This window comes from Lactuca virosa, chromosome 7, assembly GCF_052849685.1.
Source record: "Lactuca virosa cultivar CGN04683 chromosome 7, Lactuca_virosa_CGN04683_v6, whole genome shotgun sequence".
NCBI lineage: Eukaryota > Viridiplantae > Streptophyta > Magnoliopsida > Asterales > Asteraceae > Lactuca > Lactuca virosa.
The window spans coordinates 223270289-223293495 of NC_136432.1; the positions used below are offsets into that span (position 1 = coordinate 223270289).

The 23207-nt window shown below is 39.8% G+C and overlaps 1 protein-coding gene across 2 annotated transcripts; it reads left to right on the forward strand.

Moving 5' to 3' along the window:
* Positions 1-16758: 16758 nt before the first annotated feature.
* On the forward strand, positions 16759-19877 carry LOC145124885 (uncharacterized). 2 transcript variants are annotated; one of them, XM_079060367.1, is made up of 5 exons: positions 16761-16956; positions 17299-18040; positions 18133-18212; positions 18574-18838; positions 19461-19877. In XM_079060367.1, the coding sequence occupies exons 2-5, from the start codon at positions 17299-17301 to the stop codon at positions 19718-19720; spliced, it is 1347 nt and encodes a 448-aa protein (XP_078916493.1). In that variant the 5' UTR covers positions 16761-16956; the 3' UTR covers positions 19721-19877. The 2 variants fall into 2 exon arrangements, with proteins under 2 accessions (XP_078916492.1, XP_078916493.1); XM_079060366.1 differs by having other exon boundaries at positions 16759-18040.
* Positions 19878-23207: the final 3330 nt, after the last annotated feature.

Sequence of the window (23207 nt, forward strand, 5' to 3'; positions counted from 1 at the left end):
CTCTCAAGTTATTCCAAGTGTATTTGGTGTTGTGTGAACCATTTGAGGTGTCACACTTGGGGCACTAGGCACTCAAGCTTCATGAAGTCATTCTACATCAAAGAGGTATGTAATTCTAACTTGTTATATTTCATATGAATCAATGTTATTATGCTAGTTAGGATGAATACCTTGGAAAGTTCATATTTGCATGTATAATAGAGAAAAAATAGATCCAAGGTATTTAGGGTTGCATGTACACTTAGGAGTGTTAGAACGCTCAAAACCCAACAGTCGCGCACGCTGATGTTCTGAGAGTTCAGGGCATGTGGAGCTCCTGATTACCAGGGGGATCGAGACCCCATTGCTAGTACTAGATGGTTGGCAGATGTCGCCAACGCTTTCTGCATCAGCAAGTGTCCCAAGGGGGACAAGGTTAGGCTCGCGTCTTGTCTTCTGAAGGGAAGGGCATGTGACTGGTGGGAGGAGGTCGGGAGAGCCATTGGAGATGACACTGTGTTGGATGCTATGACCTGGAGTGAGTTCACGACCAGATTCAGAGTCGAGTTCGCACCTGTTATTGAGGTGCAGCAACTTTCTAGGGAGTTTCAGGACCTCCAGCAGACGACAGAGACTGTGGTGGAGATTACCACCAAGTTTAGGGAGAGGGCTCTTCTCGTTCTGCAGTATGCGGCGGACGAGGAGATGAAAAAGGCCCGATATCATGAGATGTTGCGGAGTGATATCCGCCAGTTTGTGAGCCGCTCCAGCTGCAAGACGCTGGAGGACATGATAGCGAGGGCTCGAGAGAGAGAGAAAGAGTTGGATTTAAAGATGGAGAGGAAGAGGAAGCCAGAGGTAGTACAGTCAAGAGGTTCGAGCAAGAAGCCCAAGGTATCAGATCACAGATCTCGGAGCCAGCAGAGCCACGGTCGTTGTGGCAAATGTTGCAGGATGCACGAGGGGGCGTGCAAGGCAGGGTGTTTGGGCTGCTACAAGTGCGGCCGAACTGGTCACATGAGTCGAGATTGCACAGCTACTACCACCACCATACCAGCATCAGACCTGATTTGCTTTCAGTGCATTCAGAAGGGACACAAGCGGTCCCAGTGCCCGAGCTTAGCAGCAGCAGGGAAGGTGGTAGCACCTTCTTTTGCCACCTTGAGGATTTCAGATGGCCATCAGGGCCGGGCTGATTAGCCTAAGGCGCGGAGCAGGGCTTTTCAGCTTACTGCAGAGGAGGCACAAGCAGCTCCTGACGTGGTGACGAGTATGTATTTTCCTCTTATCTCTGTATTTGATATTGTTTGTTCCTCATGTTTATGTGTTTGTGTATAGGGTCGTTCTTAGTGAACGACATTTCAGCTATGGTATTGTTTGATTCGGGGGCTACCCGATCATTTGTGTCCTCGCGCTTAACAAGCGATTTAGCAGAGTTCCAGGGGAGTTGGATTGCCCACTTGATGTTGAGATAGTTGATAACAGGATCGTCAAGGTCATGAGACTTCATAGAGGATGTACACTGCGGTTATTTGAAGAGACGTTCTCAGTGGATTTGGTTCCTATTCCCCTGCGAGGGAATAAGGTTATAGTAGGTATGGATTGGTTGAGCCCCAATGGGGCAGTGATAGATTGTGAGCAGCAGTTGGTTAGAGTTCGCACTCCCAGTGGGGGAGAGTTAGTGATTTAGGGCGAGAGGCCACAGCGCAGACCAGTTTCTGCTCTGCAGCGAGAGTGAGACGTCACATTCAGCAGGGTTGTGCGGGATATGTCGTGTATGTCATGGATACCCGAGATAAGGGTAAGACGACCGTAGATGATGTACCGGTGGTACGAGAGTATCCGGGTGTGTTCCCGGAGGATTTTCCTGGGATACCTCCGGAGTGACAGGTTGAGTTCCGGATTGAACTGGTCCCTGGTGCGGCTCCGATAGCCAAGGCACTATATCGGTTGGCTCCTCCCGAGATGCAGGAGTTGTCTACGCAGTTGCAAGAGCTGCTAGACAAGGGCTTTATCAGACCGAGCAATTCACCACGGGGAGCCCTGATCCTCTTTGTGAAAAAGAAGGACGGGTCGCACCGTATGTGCATAGATTACCGGGAGCTGAATAAGGTAAAGATGAAGAACTGTTACCCACTCCCGAGGATAGATGACTTGTTTGACCGGCTTCAGGGAGCATCTTGGTTTTCCAAGATTGATTTACGGTCCGGATATCACCAGATGCGGGTCAGAGATGATGATGTGCAGAAGACCACTTTCAGGACCCGCTATGGTCATTATGAGTTTGTGGTGATGCCGTTTGGGCTCACCAACGCTCCAGCCGTGTTCATGGACCTCATGAACCGCGTATGCAGACCGATGCTAGATCGTTCTGTGATAGTATTCATTGACGACATCTTGGATTATTCCAAGACTCAGGAGCAGCATGAGGAGCACCTGAGAGAGGTGCTAGAGACCTTGAGGATGGAGAGGCTTTTCGCAAAGTTCTCCAACTGCGAGTTCTGGTTGCGCGACGTGCAGTTTCTAGGACACCTCGTCAACTAGAAGGGTATATTAGTCGATCCGGCCAAGATAGAGGCTGTAATGCAGTGGGAGGTCCCGAAGTCTCCAACCGAGATTCGGAGCTTCCTGGGTTTGGCAGGGTATTACAGGAGATTCATCCAGGATTTCTCCAAGATAGTAGTTCCGCTGACCCGACTGACCAAGAAGTCGGTGGTGTTTTACTGGGGTCTTGAGCAGCAGACAGCCTTCGAAAAGCTCAGGCAACGACTGTGCGAGGCGCCGATTCTTACCCTACCAGAGGGAGTAGATGAATTTGTAGTCTACTGTGACGCTTCGATCACAGGTATGGAAGCAGTGTTGATGCAGCAGGGGCATGTGATAGCTTATGCCTCGAGAAAGTTGAAGCCTCACGAGGCTAACTACCCGATACATGATTTGGAGCTGGGGGCGGTGGTGTTCGCCCTCAAGATTTGGCGGCATTACCTCTATGGGGTCCGGTGTACTATCTACACGGACCACAAGAGTTTGAGGTACCTCATGGATCAGCTGAATCTGAACATGAGGCAGCGTCGGTGGTTAGATGTGGTAAAGGATTACGACTGTGAGATCCTTCACCACCCGGGCAAGGCCAACGTAGTGGCCGACGCCCTGAGCCGCAAGGCGGTAGCGGCTCCGATCCGATATATCTGTCTGAGGATGATCGTGATTACTCCACTGTTGGATCAGATTAGAGAGGCGCAGGTTGAGGGCCTGAAGGAGGAGCGCCAGAAGTGTGAGAGGATAGTGGGCTGAGTAGCTTCGTTTGACTACGATAGCCGAGGATTGTTGATCCCGCATGGGAGGGTCTGGGTATCGTACTGGGGCGGAGTACGGCAGGTATTGATGGATGAGGCCCACAAGTCACGATTCTCCATCCATCCAAGGGTGACGAAGATGTACAGAGATCTTCGACCCGATTACTGGTGGCCCTGCATGAAGCGGGACGTAGCTTGGTATGTGGAGTGATGCCTGACCTGCAGAAAGGTCAAGGCAGAGCACCAGAGGCCCCACGGTAAGATGCAGCTGTTAGACATTCTCGTGTGGAAATGGGAGGATATCACTATGGACTTTATTACTAAGCTTCCCAGGACCGCACGTGGGGTCGATTCGATATGGGTCATAGTGGATCGGTTGACCAAGAGTGATCATTTCATATCGATCCAGGAGAGCATATCGGCCGAGAAGCTGGCCAAGATTTATGTACGAGAGATAGTGGCACGTCATGGAGTGCCTGTCTCGATGGTGTTAAACCGAGATGTCCGGTTTACTTCCAGGTTTTGGAAGCGGTTTCACGAGGAGATGGGTACTCGTCTCCACTTCAGCACCGCTTTCCACTCTCAGACAGACGCGCGGAGGGAGAGGACGATTCAGACTCTTGAGGCATGCTCCGAGCATGTGTGTTAGATTTCGGTGGCAGTTGGGATACGTACCTTCCGTTAGTGGAATTTCGTATAACAACAGTTACCACTCTAGTATAGATCGGCCTCCCTTCGAGATGCTCTACGGGAGGAAGTGTAGGACCCCAATCTGTTGGGGTGAGGTCGGTCAGAGGGTCATGGGGAGTACAGAAGTAGTACTTAAGACCACGGAGCGGATTCAGCAGGTCCGGAGCAGGCTCCAGACAGCTCAGAGCCGACATATATAAACCCCATTATAGCCTCCCCTTTGGCCTCCTCACCTGTCCCTCACTCTCAGAAAACCCTAGTTCGTCCCTTACTCCATTTCTTTGTGTGCTTAACCTCTTGAGTTTATTTTGGTGAAGAAGGGCTTCGAAGAAGTGAAGCAAGGTTGAAGGAAGAAGCACTTGAGTATCTTGAGCTCAAGGATCTGGAACAAGTTCACCTTTGGGAACTCAAGGGAGGTATAAAGCTCCTATCTTTCCTTCTTGAATCATAGATCTAGGGTTTTGAAGATTTGGACCTTTTTAGTTCCAAAGATTTGATCTTAAGCATGCAACTCCGTTTTTGAACTTAGGGTTGCCACCCTTGAAGCTCAATGTGTTCCTTTAGCTGTAAAGTTGCAAGCTTTGAGGCTTTTATGAAGCCATGCAAGAGATCTAGCCATTTCCATGATGGTTCTTTGTCACTTTTTAGTGTTGGGCTCATTTGGTGGCTTGCAAGCCATCAAGTGATCGACTTTATGGGCTAGGACGAAGTATTGGACTCAAATCTGTAGTTTGGACGTAGTGTCTTAAGGAGTTAAGCAGTTTTGGAGAAAAAAGCTTAACTGGAGAGTACGTTGGGCGTACACGTCTGTACGCGCAGCGTACAGAGAGGTACGCTCAGCGTACGCTCAGTCAATGGACTTGTTGTTATTGGGCTCGGTTTGGGCCAAGTTTTGGACATAGTAGCTGTGGGCCGTGTTGGGCCTACAGAAGTCAGTTAAGGGCTTAAGGTTTAGTAGGGTTGGCAAGGAAAGCCCGATTGGAAGAGTTGGGCCCAATTTAGGCATTAATGGCCCTTAGTGAGTTTAGAAGTACTAGAAATGATTGGGCCTGGTTCATGGCCCAAATTGGATCAGAAGGGGTAAAATAGTCATTTTACCCACAGAAGAATCCTCATTTCTGACTAAGTTTTCATTTGGTCATGATAGTCGGAGAGCAGCCGGAACAGCAGTCAGGGATTCCTCACTCGGGTTTTCAGCAGTCAGTCATACGAGGAGAGTTTCCTTCTAGTAGTAACGGGTCTACGGCCACAATGCCGACCTGTTTAAGTAGTAGAGAATATTGGGGTTAGCCCGATGCAGTTTATATGTTCCGGACTTCGGTCCGATGCCGGGGCGGTCCCGAGAAGTAGTTATGTATGCTTGATGTCTTTGTGATTCATGCATGTTTATGTGTTATGTGTTATATGTTCCGGGCTTCGGTCCGATGTCGGGGCAACCCCGATGCAGATTATGTGATTATGTTATGTGTTTATGATATATGTTATGTTGTGTATGTGTCGGGGTAAGCCCGATGTCGGGGTGAGCCCGATGCCCGATGCGGTCGGATGTCGGGGTGAGCCCGATGCCGGACAGGAGTCCGATGTCGGGTAAGCCGATGTCGGGATTCGTCCCGATGCAGTTGGGAGTAGTCCCAGAGTTATGTTATTTGCTATACGTGATTTGTATGGTATGTGGTAGTTTGGGGGAGCTCACTAAGCTTCGTGCTTACAGTTTCAGTTTTGGTTTCAAGTACTTCAGCTAGCAAGGGGAAGGGCTCGGGATGATGGCATGGCACACACCACAGTTTTCTTAGCGTGGGAGTTTAATCTGATATTTTATATGAGACTGTGATATGATGACAGATTTTATGAGATTTTGAGATACATGTTCTATGATTTTATACTATGGCGATGATATTTATGTTTGTTAAATGATTTTGAAAACGAAATTTTTGGCTAGTATTTTTGGGATGTTTCAAGTTGGTATCAGAGCCTTGGTTTGAGGGATAGGGTGCCTTGGCAATAGGCGCTGCTCCCGGAACCAAATCGATGTGAAACTCCACCTGCCTCTCGGGAGGCACGCCCGACAACTCCTCGGGGAAAACGTCTGGGAACTCCCGCACTATCGGCACCTCACCGACCGCACTCGGCCTCTCTGCGGCCACTTGTGTATCCATCACATAGGCTACAAACCCGTTGTAGCCCTGCTATAGACTCTGCCTCGCTCTGGCAGCCGAGCAAAATGTTGATCCACATCGGGTACCCTCGCCATATACTGTCCGCACTCCCCTACTAGGGTCTTGTATCGTCACCATCTGACGCTCGCAATCTATAACAGCCCCAAATCGGCTCAGCCAATCCATGCCCATAATGACACAAACGTCCCCCATCGCAATCGGGACCAGATCTATCGGGAACCTAACACCGAAGATCTCGAGTACACATCCTCGAATCACATCAGTAACACACACCGCTCGCTCGTCGACTATGGAAACTCGTAGAGGTCGACAAAACGCCTCTCGTCGGATACTGATGTGCTGACTAAACGCTACAGACACGAAAGATCGACTCGCACCCTAGTCAAATTACACCAAAGCAGGTATAGAATTTACAAGAAAAGTACCTACGCATACCAGAATACATACCAGCCACGACATCGGGTGTTGTGCGGACCTCCTCCGATGTCAACTGAAAGGCTCTCCCGTGAGCCTTCGGTGCCTCGGCCTTCACTGGCCGACCCTCAGTAGCTCGTGCAGCAGCAGGGGCAGATCCCTGGGCTGATCCCTGTAACAGTTGCGGACACTCGTCCTTCCGATGGCCCGTCTGGTTGCAATGAAAGCAAACCATAAATCCCTTGGGGCAGTCCTTGGCTATATGCCCCTCCTTGCCACACTTGTAGCAAGCACCTGCTCGACACACTCCATCATGTCCATTTCCGCACTTCCCACAAGTGCGGCCCTTCTGGCCTCCAGATCTCGTATCGGCGGGCTTAGCCCGCTTGGCTGCCGGCTGAGACTGTACCGGCCGCCTGTCCTTCCCTTGAGACTCGGCCTCCTCCCTGGCCTGAGTCTCGAACTCGATCTCCCTCTTCCGAGCGTTTGCCTGGAGCTCGGAAAATGTCCGGTATGTCGAGTTCGCCACGAACTCCCGAATGTCCCTCATCAGTATGTTCAGGTATCGACTCATGCGTGCCTGCTCAGAAGACACGTGCTCAGGGCAAAACAACGCCCTCTCGTGAAACATCCATGTACTCTCTGCAAGAGTGAGATCTGCCGTCACAAACCTCCACCAATCCTTCGCTCCCAAGCGAAGCTGGTTCAATGCAAACCGTACCCTCAGATGCTCTGGACACGAACAGGTGTAGAAGCATCCCTCAATGTCAGAAATCCATCTCATCGCAGCAATCGGATCCTGCGTCCCATCAAACTCTGGTGGCTTCGTGTTGCTGAACTCTCGGAACAGCAATGAATCACCTCATTGCGGCCTAGCAGCGGCAACAGCTGTGGTGGCTGCAGCAGCAACAGCAGCCTCAGTAATCGCAGCGTATCTCTCATCGAACGTCTCAATCAAAGTGGTCTTGATAGACCCAAACATCTCTGGAATCTCTGTGCGGATAGCCACAGCCACCTCCTCGTGGATCATCCGACGAATCTCCTCGTCGCTCATGCCGCTGGTCTCTGGTCTGTGGCGTGTCCCAACCATGATATCTCTGAAATACAACATAAAATATCAGAGACTTGCCCGAGTATACTTGCACTCGATACTCGCCCTACTTGTTCCTTAGTACCCTAAGGATTCTTACTTGGACTGCTCACTGATCCGGTGTTTCCAGTAGTACGGGCCCTATACTACCTTCCACACCGCATCGGTATTCACCCCAAGTCCTCCTCCTAGGATCCTAGATCACAAGTACTCTATATCTTGCTAAACACAGGTTACTCTCTAGTAGACCACCCATAAGCTCCTCGCTGCTACCTACTCACTCTCGAAGTAACTCATAGTAGCAGAAATCTCCTAGGATAAGGCATCACAAATCAGGCCACCCTAGTCCTAGATATTAATACCTAGCCTACTCTAGCATGCATAGCATATCACATAACATCTCATAACACATAAGGTAAGGGCATTTTGGGAAATCACCGTTCGGGCGCTGGCTGATCGTACACACTGCTCCGTTCTGCTTTTCTCGAAAATCCTTTACTCTTTTAGAAAAATTGTTTCTTTTATGAAAAACTTTCTCAAATCCTCAGTTTGAGTTCAGATACGCCCGAAGGTGCATCCGAATCCCTCAAACCAAAGCTCTGATACCAACTTGTAACAACGTACATTTTAAAACAATTTTTCAATTTTCAAACATAATAAAACTCATATAATATTCTTAAAATCTCATGTATCAATGTCATCACAAATAAACATATCCCAGAATCTCAACATATAATCCTCCACCAGTGTGTACAAATCATGCCGGCGCCTTCCCGCGATCCTCACTAGTACCTGAAACACATGCCACATAATACGGTAAGCATAAATGCTTAGTTAGTTCCCCAAAATACCACATACGCACATACACCACTCAAGGCTATAGCTCTGCAAGACCTTCCGGTCAATGTGTCTCAGGGGACTTCCGTCCCATAATCCTGGTAGACCTTCCGGTCCATATCATCTTGACCTTCCGGCCCATACACTGTTGACCTTCCGGTCCATATCATACTTTTCATAACATAACATAGCACATACATATCATATAAAAGCATACATCACATACTCATCATAGCACATAAGACCTTCCGGTCACGCATAATTACCACTCTAGGTAAAGTATAGTGAGAAGACTCACCTCGTATGATGTCGGATAATCTCTCGTGCTCGATAACCCGACCTAGCCTCCTCCTATCAAAATGATAACATCTCTAATCAATACTTTCTCTTGTCCTCATCTCTAAAGAATGGGTAGAAGACCATTCTACCCTTCGCCGACCTCTCTTGAATCAGCTTGACCAAAACCTTATGGTCAACTGAACTCAACTCAAGTCAATGGTCAAACTTTGACCAGACTCGTCGAGTGCACTCGGGTGACTCGGCGAGTCCATGCGTGTTCTCAAAATCCTCCTAAGGCGTCACTCGACTCGTCGAGTTAGCAGTTCACTTGACGGGTAACCACTGGTCACGAATCGCGGGGCAACCCGACTCGACTCGTCGAGTTCTCTTATGGACTCGGCGAGTTTCCTCCATAGAAACACTCAAATGATCTTCTGAGGTCAGATCTGCTTCTCTAACCTATAGATCTGACCTCCTAACACCCAATAATCACGTAAAGGTCCAAACTTTAAGGTCATGCAACACTCATATATCCTTATTTGATGAAATAGCTTCTAAAATGGCAACCAAGGTCCACAACTCCAAAGGGACTGCATAAAGTTGGAAGGTTGGGACCCTCTGGACCTCTTAAGGTCCAGATCTAATGCTTATTCCACATTGGGACTTCATATACACCATATTCCATTGAAGAAAAGGGTCAAGAAACCCTAGATTCAAGCAATCTACACCATACATAAAGAAAGGGCCGATTTGTTACCTCAAAGTGAAGCTCCTTGCTCCAAGATCTCAGATTGATAACCTCCTTTGGTCCTCCTTGCTGAATCCTTTCTCTTCCTTTGCAAAATCACACTAATAAAGCTCAAGATGGCCCTTCTCTCACTCTCTATGCTCTCTGGTTCGTAGGGATCTCTCAAGGGTGAAGGTGGCCGCCAATGAAGGCTATAAGGACCCTTAAATAGGGCACATGCCCAAAGATTTAGGGTTTCTGCTCACAGCGCGGACTCATCGAGTCAACTCTCCGACTCGTCGAGTCCATTCATTAAACCCAGTCAGCATTCACGATCCTACTCGACGAGTCTGGGCGTCGGCTCGTCGAGTCCCTCTTCTTCACTCAAAATATATAACTGAAATACTATACCTGGATTTCTGGATGTTACATATACGATCAATAAAGCTTCGGCCCAAATGGCACAGAAGACATACACTTTCGGATTTAAACATTTCGGTAGATTTCAGGCTTATAGCCCTGTCTAACCATCTGCCAATGTCATAGAATATAAGTCATTCTCTTACGGAGATATGCTCTACATGGCCAGAGGCTACGTACCAGTACCACCGTGAATCTATGTCCTTTCACTGATCACATGGTCAAAGGTATAGCTTTGCTATCATAAATAGCGGAAATAAAAATAACACGGCAAAATAACCCGGAATAATAACACTGAAAAGCACATAGCACATATAACACATAACATACAATTGTTCCTATATATTCAACTCACCACGAAATAATCGGGGGTTAAAATAGTAATTTGGACAGCACTTCGTTACTATAATTAGCTTTCTTCGTTGAAAACCAGGAGTTTTCTTGAAAACCGGGCTCTGTGAGGGTTGGGCTTAAAAACCGAAAAAATAAATTTTTCAGGCTTCTCGGGCACTTCGGAACGTATTTCGGGTGTTGAAAATAATATCGGGGCTTCGGGGGAAGTGGAAATAGCTAAAATATGGAATTAGGGGTGAAAAAGGGGCAATTTCTCAAAAATACCCGGGAGGTCTCGCGGCTACTATTTATAGTAGCGAGGTTCGGAGCTTCGGCCGAAGGGAAGGAGGACACGCGGCGCAGATGCGAGGCTAGGATCCGGATGCGAGGAGTCATCGCGACACGCGTCGGACAGAGGCAGCTTCGGACGGAGGTGCACACGCGTCGCTCCTCGGACACACCACGATGCAGACATGCGGCTGCTGACTCACCGAGATCGGACACGGGGCGAGTTCCGGCGAGGGTGACGTGGCCGGTCTTATCCATGCGAAATTTCTCGGAAAATGTGCCCCATACTTCTAAAATCCATAACTTTCGCATACGGGCTCCGTTTTTGACGTTCTTTATATGCACGCGTAGGCGGGAATATATTCTACAACTTTCGTTAAGACTCTGTTGGCTAATTTTGACTATATTTTTAATAGTCCGGGACTGGAAAATCCGTTAAAAATTCATAACTTCTTCATCCGACGTCCATTTTCGTCAGTCTTCTTACCGTTGTACTACTAATGACGAGACCTTCGATTCTAGTTTAGGTTGTGTTGGCTAAAAATCACTCGATCTAAAATTCGAGTTTTTAGCTGTCTACTGCTAAGCTGAAACTTAGAAAAATCATAACTTCTTCATATGAAGTCAGATTTTGGCTTTCTTTTTATCAAAATTCTCGGTTTAAAAAATACTACGACTTTCGTTTATATCACCAAGGCTAAAAAGTAGTTTATCAAAAACTCACTTTTTACGTCATTCAGCGCCGTGCCGGTTTTGTCGCGGATCTTCGATTGGTCATAACTTCTTCGTTATAACTCGGATTTCGATGAGGTTTTCGCCTAAATGTTTCTAACGAGATTCTTTACAACTTTCAATAATAAAATTTTACTTATTTTAAATTTTATTTTTTCGTTAAATTTTCGATATTTTAACTTTTAATTGGAATCTCATAAGACTTCCAATATTTTCCGAGTGATTCTAAACATAGTTTTACTTCATTTCTAGTAAAAACTATCCGTTAGAACTCAATACTCATAATTATAAAATATTTAATAATATTATTTACTTAAAACACTATTTCAAAACGTGTATGTTACAAATACCTCCTCCTTTTGAGGTTTTCGTCCCCGAAATCATAACGATAAAAATGACTTGGAATATTTCGCTCTTATCTCATTCTTATTTTCCTAATTATAATTTGGGCCTCGATGGTGTTTCCACTTGACGTGCACCAACTCCAAGACATATGCACAAAGCATATCTTCTACTGTTTGGATTTTTCTCTCCGTCTGACCATCTCATTCTTAAATTCTCTGACTGAAATTTCGCCACTACACGAGACATGGTTCTCTGAACCAATCACCTCACTTCGCATATCTATTTTAGTCGGACTCGATTCTTTCCGACCATTAAGGTCTGAACGAAAATCATCTTCTTAGTTATCACCGAAACGAAGGTAATGACATACTCAAACAAAAACTGAATCGATTACTAGTTTCTTGGTAACCTTGTGACTTTCCCTGATCCAAGTGTGAGTCTTGTGCTTCCAGTAGTATAGGCCTCTACTACTATTCACACCTACTTATACTCGTCCCAAGTATTGTCTCGCAGTTCCCAAGTCACCATTCAAAATCACAAAGCAACTTATCACACATGAACGTGTTTAAACAAATACATACAACAATTTCTCCTAGACTCAACTAGGGTTTTCGCGTTTCTATCAAACATATCTTGGGTTACCTATACTCGCCTTCTAAGATTCTTTTCATGTATATGCTCGATTTCGTATATCCTAATACTTTTTCATAGGTCGATAGAAATTTTACTTCAAATTCTTCATATAAATTCTTTCTCGGGTAGTGTCTACTTTGCAAGACACACTATACCATAATTTACTCTAGTATCGTGGAGACAAACGGTCTTTAACTATCTGCATCATCTTCTAATTCATGCAAGTCACCATGCACATTTGTTCATTTCTGTATATGAGTAAGTCTTCTTCTCATGAGTGTATCTTTTAAGTCTACTTCATAGGAATCTATCCTAGGAAATCTGCATTATAGCTGCATCTCAGCATGTTCTACTAGCTTCAACTTGATTCTCTATCATTCCTAACTACAACATCTCTTCTCATATAATAATATGAGTGTATATCTTCTTCAACTAAGTACTCTACCTTACTTTAACAAGTAAGCCACTCAGCCTTTTCACAACCAAATAACCTATTTCACCATCCTAATCATGTATGTTAAAGTCGGCTTAACACACAATGGGATTTCTATAAGGATGTGATAGAAGTCGCTTTGTATTATTAAATTCTAAGTCTAAACATCCTGTATAGGATTACTACTTGAACTACACACTATATCAAAATGTTTAGGCAAAGCCTTGGCCTATTTAGTCTGAAAACTTCATTAGCCTTTCCTTTGATCTTTAAATCTTCTAAATCTTGTACAACATCAATTGCGATACTGCCGAAGTATTGATCACCATCTTCGGTTCTTCTTACTCTATAAGCAATCATTGCTTCATTCTGGATAGCGGTGGAACAACTTCATCGGTTATGCCAAAACATTTATCTCGTCCGAATGTGTTTCAAACGCACATCTTTCTTCCAAGGATGTTATTATATTATCAAACATACTTTAAATGTATAATACCACTTTATAGGTATTAATACACTATTTACGATAACACTTCATAAATATTATTTTACGATATACCGCGATCGTTTATTTATAAACTTATCGATGTCAGTTATCATAAGTCTCTTTTTATCACTTCAAAAAGTTTCTTATCAGTTATAACACGGAAATTTTAGAATCTGGAATACTTAAAATTTCTTCTTCCAGACCAAGGTCGGCAACAGACCTTAAACTCTCTCAAGTAATAGCAATATAAGCAAGCAACCTAAGGCATGCTATATTCATTTATCATTTAGCATATATTAGAATATAATGCATATCTCCTCTTAATATTCTAGTGCTTGTGTCCATTAGGTATTCAACCTAAAGTATACTAGATACATATCGTATCATCTTCACTTAACAATCCATGTTTAAATCTAGAAATTCTCAAAATTCCTAGTTCACATAAACTAATTCTCTAAAAATTTTGAAGTAACTTAATATCTTAGAATACGAGGGTTTATCACTACCCAATACCCCACTTAAGTATTTCCTATGGTTCGTATCCATATATTTACAATGATTCAGTTCATATATTGAACTTCCAATAGTTTAAGTCTAAATACCAATCCATTGAATTTAGTTCACTTAAACCACCACTCTGATACCATGATTGGAAGACCCACACTTTCGTATTTCTAAAAGACCCAAACTTTCAAACTTGACAATATAGTTACTCCAAAACATGCTACATGCATATTTATAAAATACTATTTTACATTGATAAAGTGATTACAAAAGATTGGATACAAACCGACTATGTTTTAATATTTTACTTAACTACCCAGGATATTGTAATTTTATCCATACATAAACCGAAGTACAAAAGTAATAGTAAAAACTATTCTACATCTTCCGATAGTATATAACCATACTGGTTACTTATCCCCTACAATTGTTAAACATTGAGAGGGTAAGCGGTGACGCTTAGTGAGTTCAATAATAGATACAATATAACGTTATGCCATATATATACTTCAATATGACAGAAGCAAAGAGGAACAAGGAACAACAAAGACATGTGCGAATTATGAGACAAACTTTCCATATCAATCAATGATTTGATACAAAGATATACGATCAATAAAGCTTCGGCCCAAATGGCACAGAAGACATACACTTTCTGATTTAAACATTTCGGTAGATTTCAGGCTTATAGCCCTGTCTAACCATCTGCCAATGCCATAGAATAGAAGTCATTCTCTTACGGAGACATGCTCTACATGGCCAGAGGCTACGTACCAGTACCACCGTGAATCTAAGTCCTTTCACTGATCACATGGTCAAAGGTATAGCTTTGCTATCATAAATAGCGGAAATAAAAATAAAACGGGAAAATAACCCGGAATAATAACACTGAAAAGCACATAGCACATATAACACATAACATACAATTTTTCATATATATTAAACTCACCGTGAAATAACCGGGGGTTAAAATAGTAATTTGGGCAGCACTTTGTTACTATAGTTAGCTTTCTTCGTTGAAAACCGGGCTCTGCGAGGGTTGGGCTTCAAAACCGAAAAGATAAATTTTTCGGGCTTCTCGGGCACTTCGAAACGTATTTCGGGTGTTGAAAATAATATCGGGGCTTCGGGGGAAGTGGAAATAGCTAAAATATGGAATTAGGGGTGAAAAAGGGGCAATTTCTCAAAAATACCCGGGAGGTCTCGCAGCTACTATTTATAGTAGCGAGGTCCGGAGCTTCGGCCGAAGGGAAGGAGGACACGAGGCACATATGCGAGGTTCGGATCCGGATGCGAGGAGTCATCGCGACACGCGTCAGACGGAGGCAGCTTCGGACGGAGGTGCACACGCGTCGCTCCTTGGACGCGCCACGATGCAGACACACGGCCGCTGACTCACCGAGATCGGACACGGGGCGAGTTCCGGCGAGGGTGACATGGCCGGTCTTATCCATGCGAAATTTCTCAGAAAATGTGCCCTAAACTTCTAAAATTCATAACTTTCGCATACGGGCTCCGTTTTTGACGTTATTTATATGCACGCGTAGGCGGGAATATATTCTACAACTTTCGTTTAGACTCTGTCGGCTAATTTTGAATTTATTTTTAATATTATTATTTTTAACAGACCGGGACTAGAAAATCCATTAAAAATTCATAACTTCTTCATCCGACGTCCGTTTTCGTCAGTCTTTTTACCGTTCTACTACTAATGACGAGACCTTCGATTCTCGTTTAGGTTGTGTTGGCTAAAAATCACTCGATCTAAAATTCGAGTTTTTAGCTGTCTACTGCTAAGCTGAAACTTAGAAAAATCATAACTTCCTCATATGAAGTCAGATTTTGGCGTTCTTTTTATCAAAATTCTCGGTTTAACAAATACTACGACTTTCGTTTAGATCAGCAAGGATAAAAAGTAGTTTATCAAAAACTCACTTTTTACGTCATTTGGCGCCGTGCCGGTTTTGTCGCGGATCTTCGATTGGTCATAACTTCTTCGTTATAACTCGGATTCCGATGAGGTTTTCGCCTAAATGTTTCTAACGAGATTCTTTACAACTTTCAATAATAAAATTTTACTTATTTCAAATTTTATATTTTCGTTAAATTTTCGATATTTTAACTTTTAATTGGAATCTCATAAGACTTCCAATATTTTCCGAGTGATTCTAAACATAGTTTTACTTCATTTCTAGTAAAAACTATCCGTTAGAACTCAATACTCATAATTATAAAATATTTAATAATATTATTTACTTAAAACACGATTTCAAAACGTGTATGTTACAAAAAGACCCTCCATAATTATTGTTACATATTTAATTTATTTCATTTTATTGTTAGATACTATTTATTTTAAAAATACGTATATGCTTAAAAACAAAAAAAATTTATAAGAGGCTATATAAAATATTTCACAAAATAAAAACATATTTATTAATTAAAAAAGTAAAGTTTAGAATTGATCAATATCTAATTAATATTTATGAAATTATGAATATTTTAAAAATAATGTTTGAAAAAAATAATACAAACAAATATGAAAAATAATATGGTATTGAAAATGTGTAAAATGACTTATGAGAGTATTTAACTTTTCGTTTTGTTGACATATTGACAAATTCTTTATTTTTGTATACATTTGACCATTTAACTTGTTATATGTGTTCACATATTACCATTGTCACCGACTATAGACGGTGACAATTGTCAAATGTGTACAAAAATAAAGAAGTTAATGGTCAAATATAAACATATATAACAAATTAAATGGTGAAATGTTTATAAAAATAAAAAAGTTGTCTATGTATATGAACAAAACCATAAAGATGATTATCTAGTGAGTAACGATAATTTATGTAGTTTTGTCTTGTATTTATTTCAACGTTATGAAATTTAAAACTAAGATCTTGAAAATATTCATACGAATCTTTATTCCATACTAAATGTAGTTAAAAAAATCATTGTCAGAAATCGGATGCCCTCTTCACTGGTTTTGCTTAATGTATTCATACAATTATCAGTTGTTTCGTGTATAAAATATCATTAATTTTTTAATATATATTATTTGTTTCTGATTTCTGATGCAGACATATTATAAAATTATTCAAATCTGGAAGATGAACTTTCGCGGAAGCTGCTCGATTATTTGAAGACAGCTGATGTCTATGGTCTTCCCAAATTGCTTGGGTGTTATCCGTTTACCTCATTTTTCTTCTCGTGTCCTCCGTCCCACATCATTTTCCAAAATTCAATCTTCAGAATAATGCTTTCTTTTTGGTAATTTCAAGTGGTAAGATTGTAATCTATAACATTGCTTTAGCTTCATATAATCTAGTTTACAGAAAAAAGTCGTCGGCTTTAATGAGGTAAGATTTTCTTTATGGGTCACATACTTTTCAAAATTCTGATCATCTTGAATGGGTTCAGTTCATATCGCATCAATGCTAAATCAATATGGTTTTAACCTCTAATCCAACTGCTAATTTCTTGGTGGGTTTGATGAATTGATTCGGATTCTCGACTGTTTATATGTTCAAAAATTATCGATTGCTGTTATTTCAATCCGTTTCTCCCCAAACAAACACCTGAACGATTACTGTGATATACAAACACAAAGTTCATCACATTGTAGATGGGTAGCGACGATGTGAACGAAGAGGAAACCGACGCAACATCACCCACTCGCGATCATCACCTTCTGAGGCGCCCCTTTCGAACTCGTTACCCTGGTCAGGTTAGACTAAAAGCATACATCTTCGACGGATTTGGTGAATACTGTGATAAAGATTGGGATTTAATCCAAGGAAATGGCAAAAAATTCTGTTGGTATCATGTCGAACTTCCGAAAGGGAATCAAAAGCTTTCTCAATCAGCACAATACCTAATCGATGTTCTTTGTCCACCATTAAAGCTTCAAGACATTCTTTCTTTAGTTAGCAATGGACCCTATTGTGCGCATGTTGATGGAGCTCTTGTATTTAGGGTTAATTCACCTGGTCCAGCTTCTAGCAAGTTTACATTTCGATTAGCTGCTAGAATTACTGAGAATTCAGTGATTACTGTGTCATTGGGTCGGGTACCCAGATTAGGGTTTTCACCCGTGGGTCAATCTTTGCTTACTGAGATTCCAAGTGTTGAAAGTCCGAGTCCTAAATTTGGTGATGAGATGGTGGATAGAGGTGGGATTGTAATTAAGGAACATGTTCTTGACTTTTTGTTGACTATGAATCATTCAGAGGAGGCTGATAATCCTGTTCCTAGATCTGTATCGAATCTTGTTGTTCATGTTATTGATACGCATGTGGATCATCTTGAAGATGTTGTTACTAAACTTGAGATTGGGCTTGATTCTGTTGAACTTGATCTGGATAAAGGTGAAATCGAATCTTGAATTATTGATACAAAACCAAATGGGTTTTTTGTTTTTTTTTTCAGTTATGGTTAATTAAGGAATTTTTGATTTTAGGTGGTTTTTCTTTGAAGAAGCAATTGTTGAATGATAGACGATTTCCAAAAATGCTTCTAGATTTGCAACGCCTCTTGCAGGTAGTTCGCATTCTTTGATTCTTTCCATTATAGAAACTTTTCCATGTTTGACTTTCGAAAGTCAAACTTGTAACATGAATATAGAAGAAAGTTTTTTTTTTTTTTTTTTTTTTTTCCTTGAAACTTGTTTATGAAAAAAAAAATCCCTTCTATTACAATTTTGTACTTTCAATTTGTTACATTGTTGTAATTGGGTATAATTTTCAAAGTACAATGTTGCAAAATGAAGAAATGAAAGCAATATTAAATAACAAAATAATTCAATTCTTTCTTATTCCAAATCATTCATATTCCAATTCGTTTAATAGATTCCAATTCTTTTCATAACATTTCAAAATCTCATATTCTTTAATGAATGTAGGTGATTGCACATGGGGAACAAGTGTTCCCAAGAGTGAAAGAAAAGTGTTCAACAAAAAGTTGGTTTGCTAATGAAGACATCAATTCACTTGAAGAGTTAATTGGGCGACTCAGAAGACTAAAAGACAATGTTGGCTTCATAAGCAACCGAGTCAAGGCTGTCCAGGCTGGACTTGACAGCTGGCAGGCCGAACAAATCAACAGAAAACTATATTGTCTATCTTTCCTCTCTATCATCTTCCTTCCTTTATCCATTATCACAGGAGGTTAGATTCTTCACACTAGTCTCCATTTTAGTATAAAAATTGTATCTTTTTGTTCCTCCCATTAGTTATTTTCATCAAAAGTTCATAAAAATTGTATCTTTTTGTTCCCCCGATAATTATTTTCAAGAAAAGTTCATAAGAAATTGTATCTTTTTGTACCCTCCTTTAATTATTTTCAAGAAATGTTCATATAAATCGTATCTTTTTGTACACTCCTTTAATTATTTTCAAGAAAAGTTCATAAAAATTGTATCTTTTTGTTCACCCTATAAATATTTTCAAGAAAAGTTTATAAAAATTGTATCTTTTTGTTCCCTCACTAATTTTTCCAAGAACAGTTCATAAAAATTGTATCTTTTTGTTCCCCCAGTAATTATTTTCAAGAGAAATTCATAAAAAATGTATCTGTTTGTTTCCCCATTAATTATTTTCAAGAGAAATTCATGAAAATTGTATCTTTTTGTTCCCCCATTGATTATTTTTAAGAAAAGTTCATAAAAATTGTATCATTTTTTTCACCCGATGATTATTTTCAAGAAAAGTTCATAAAAATTGTTTCTTTTTGTTCCCCCATTAATTATTTTTGTAAAATGATCATGATGTTATGACATTTTCTTGACAGTGTTTGGAATGAATGTGGGAGGTGTACCTTGGACACAACAAAAAGATCCAAAGCTGAAAATCGGGTTCAGAAATGTTATGTTGCTTTGTGTGGCTACATTAGTTTTTGTGCTTTTATGTTTCTTGTTTCCATTTTTATATAGCCGATTAATGGTATGGAGAAGACAAAGAGCATTAAAAAGAAATTGGTCTTTTAATCGGAGATCTTTTCATAAAAGAACCATGGGAGGTGGAGAAAGAGGAGGTTACCTTCGACTTTGAAGCCAATCAAGACGAATCGAATTTGTTTTTCATTTAATTTGTTCTAAAGTTTCTTGTATCATCACAATTTTTTTTAGGAATAGTTAATTGGCTCATGTACGAAATAACATTTATCCATAAATCCTACTTAAATTTATACGAAAGCTTAATTAGAACTTGCTTTCGCGTACTTGGTTATTCTTATTTGTGTTATATGAGAGAAATATTGTGAAAGCTCACTAATTTTTGTATGTATGTGGTGATCTTCACATCATGAGCTCTTTTCCAAACCTATGTGCATGCAGGAATCTAACCATTGCACTTAAATCTGTGTGACATGAAACAAGAGTTTAACTTTTAAACCCATAAAAAACTACTTTTTGTTTAACTTTTAGGTGTAGTTTGTTTTTTAAGAGGTAAAAAGTTTACAGTCTGCGGACCACATCTGCAAAATAAGAGGTGAACTAAATAACTACAGTCAGCAAGAAAAATATTGTTTTTAAGAGGTAAAAACGTTGCAGTTTGTGGACAAGATTGCAACAGACATCTGTAGCAGAAAAGATGGACCAAACGTCTGCAGTATGCAAGAAGAAAAATGTTAGGTGTTGTTTGTTTTTTAAAAGGTAAAAGTTTGCAATCTGCAGACCACGTTGCAGATATATGCAGAAGAAAAGGAGGATGAAACATCTATAGTTTGCAAGAAGAAGATTGTTTGTTTTTTTAACGTGCAGACTGTTAAAATAAACTGAAATATAAATAAACTGATTTTTTAAACTTAAGAAGTTAAAGAGTTTTTCAACATTCAATCTCAACTAAAGGTTATCACTAAGATTTAGAAGTTCTTTGACGAGGTTATTTCCTGTTCTTGTAGATTGAGTATTATTACTCTATTCTAGATCGTGTGAGGATACACTAGACATTACTAACAAATTTTTATATATTTAGTGAGTCGAAATGTTTTTAATTTGATTGGGTTTAGTAGTGTTTGGACTTGCATCCTTTATTCATACGAAATAGAATGCTTAAAAGGTTCAATACTTCAATTTCTTCCAAAGACTTCTGATTGAATCACTTGATTCCAACTTGAATCAGTTTTACCTTCTTTCCTTCGAGTGTTCTTTTACTTTAGATCCAAGATAACTTCCTCTACTTGATTATTATTTTTATTTTATTTTATTATTATTTTTTTCATTCTTTCTAAAACTCCATGAAGGGCAAATTGGTGTATATAACAAGTTTTACTATTTTTACTCCAACAAGCAACATAATTAATTTCTACTTACAATAACAACCCACTTGTATTTTGTTACTACTTACAATAACAACCGACTTGTATTTTGTATTTAAGCAAATATCTAACATAGAAATAAGATACCATATGCTTATCTAAATCGTATGCCATATTTGTAAACAAGATGATATTAGATTTTCTTTAAATTAAATAGTGTTTTTTGCTTTTGTATAGTATCTTTTTAATATCTACATATTTTTATAACATAGATTCATAAAATTTTATCATCTCCAAAAGCAAGATCTAATTAGAAAACTAAGAAGAAAAATTAAATATCTTCTTACTTTTCCTTCCTATCCACACATATAAAATATGTTATTCTATAATATTATACTATGGAGGTTATGGCTGGCTAGAAACAAAAAAGGTATTACCTCTTTCCTCTTCCATTATTATAGACAATATAATTTCATTATCTTACATTTGGTAAAGCATAGGGGAAAACATGTGTCTAGTATTTGGAGTGATTGGAATTGTTCGCTCATTTTAATTTTGTCTTTCCCTGTAATCATACTATGTTTTATTGCTGTTGGTTTTCTAGCTTCTTGCTTGTTTTCTAGGTTCTTGTTAGTGGCAACTGTTTATGGCATATATTTATTTTTCGTTTCAAAAAAAAAAAAATTAAAATTGTGACAAATATGCTATAATATTATTGGAAAAATAAAACTAGACATTTGTAAGAATTTTAAATGGGTAGGAAGGAAAAGTAAAAAGATATTTGATTTCTCAACTAAGAAACACCAACCATATGATGGTTTCTATGATGGTTTTTGATTCATATTATGGTATGTAAGATCCTTTGATATATGAAATAATAATCACGATTCCAATCACTATCCAAACATGCACATATAAAATGGGCCAAATAGCATCAAATCAAAGATGTTATTGAGTGTTCTTCCTTTTTACTTGTTCGTCGATCATAAGGAGATAGAGAGGGGGAGGCCAAGGCACCGTTTTTTAGGTAGGGAAAAGAGTAGGATTTTACGGTTTTAGTTATTAGCTTATTTCATTTAAGGAAATCTCCTGAAAAAATTTTAATATTTTAGTCCAGTTTATGAAAAAAATCCCAAATTTTCTTTTGTTAACAAAAAAGTCTCGATTATCGGATAAAAAAATTTTAAAATTAGTCATTTTTTACCCATAAAATAGTTACCTCCAGAAAAGTTTCATTATTTTGATTCAATTTATGAAAAAGTTCCATTTTTTCAACTTTTTTATTCATTCACTAAAAATATGGAAAATTTTTGGTTCAAATTATGAATAGGAATAAACGTCATTAACCCCCATAAAACTAAGGATCAAAGTACTCTATAATCAATTATTTGATACAAAACAATGATGTTAGCATCATTTTGACATTATCATCGTCCATATAATCCATTTCTCACACAAATATATGTTACAAGTATTATAATAAATTCAAATTATGTGTTGAACACTTATTACAATCTACCTAAAAATAGGTAAAAGGAAAACCAAATGTTATGTTTATATAAGAAACCATTGAGTGGTGACAAACCAATCAATACAATAGTATGTTAGATGAGACTGTACAGATTCTAGAAAAGAGCATGATTTTTATTCTTAAATCTTAAATAAATACGATCAATTCATCCATGGATCAATTACTTCACATGTCAATAAATTTGAATTTCGATGCTCCAAAACACCAATACTATAAGAAACACGATGTTTGTTCTTCTATGGATTCGCTTCTATAATGACTTTTGGTTTGACATATGAAACTTTAAAATGAAGTAGTGTTTTAGATGGCATACCAATATATAACATTGTGATTTTATATAATGTCAGTTGATGCAATGACAGACTTGCCCTCGACCTAGTTTGTACGAATGAAGATAATGTCCTTTTCCATTTACATCCTAGAAAATACTTCTAGAATTGTAAAAAATTGTTAGAACAATACAATTTTTTAAAACTAGGAAAATTTCATATTTTTTACGAAAGAATAAAAGAGTTGAAGTAAAATAAAAATTTGGAACTTTTTCATAAACTGAACAAAAATAATGGGGACTTTTTTAGAGGTAACCGGGAAAAAATAGTAAGGGTGTGTATGTTGCGGTTTAGTTCAGTTATTGGTCAAAACCGAACCATAACCATTACAATTGGTTAATGTATTTCGATAGTCATTGGGTGACGGTTAATATTAGAACCATAATGGTCCAAAATAAGATAAAAATAAAAATAATTTTC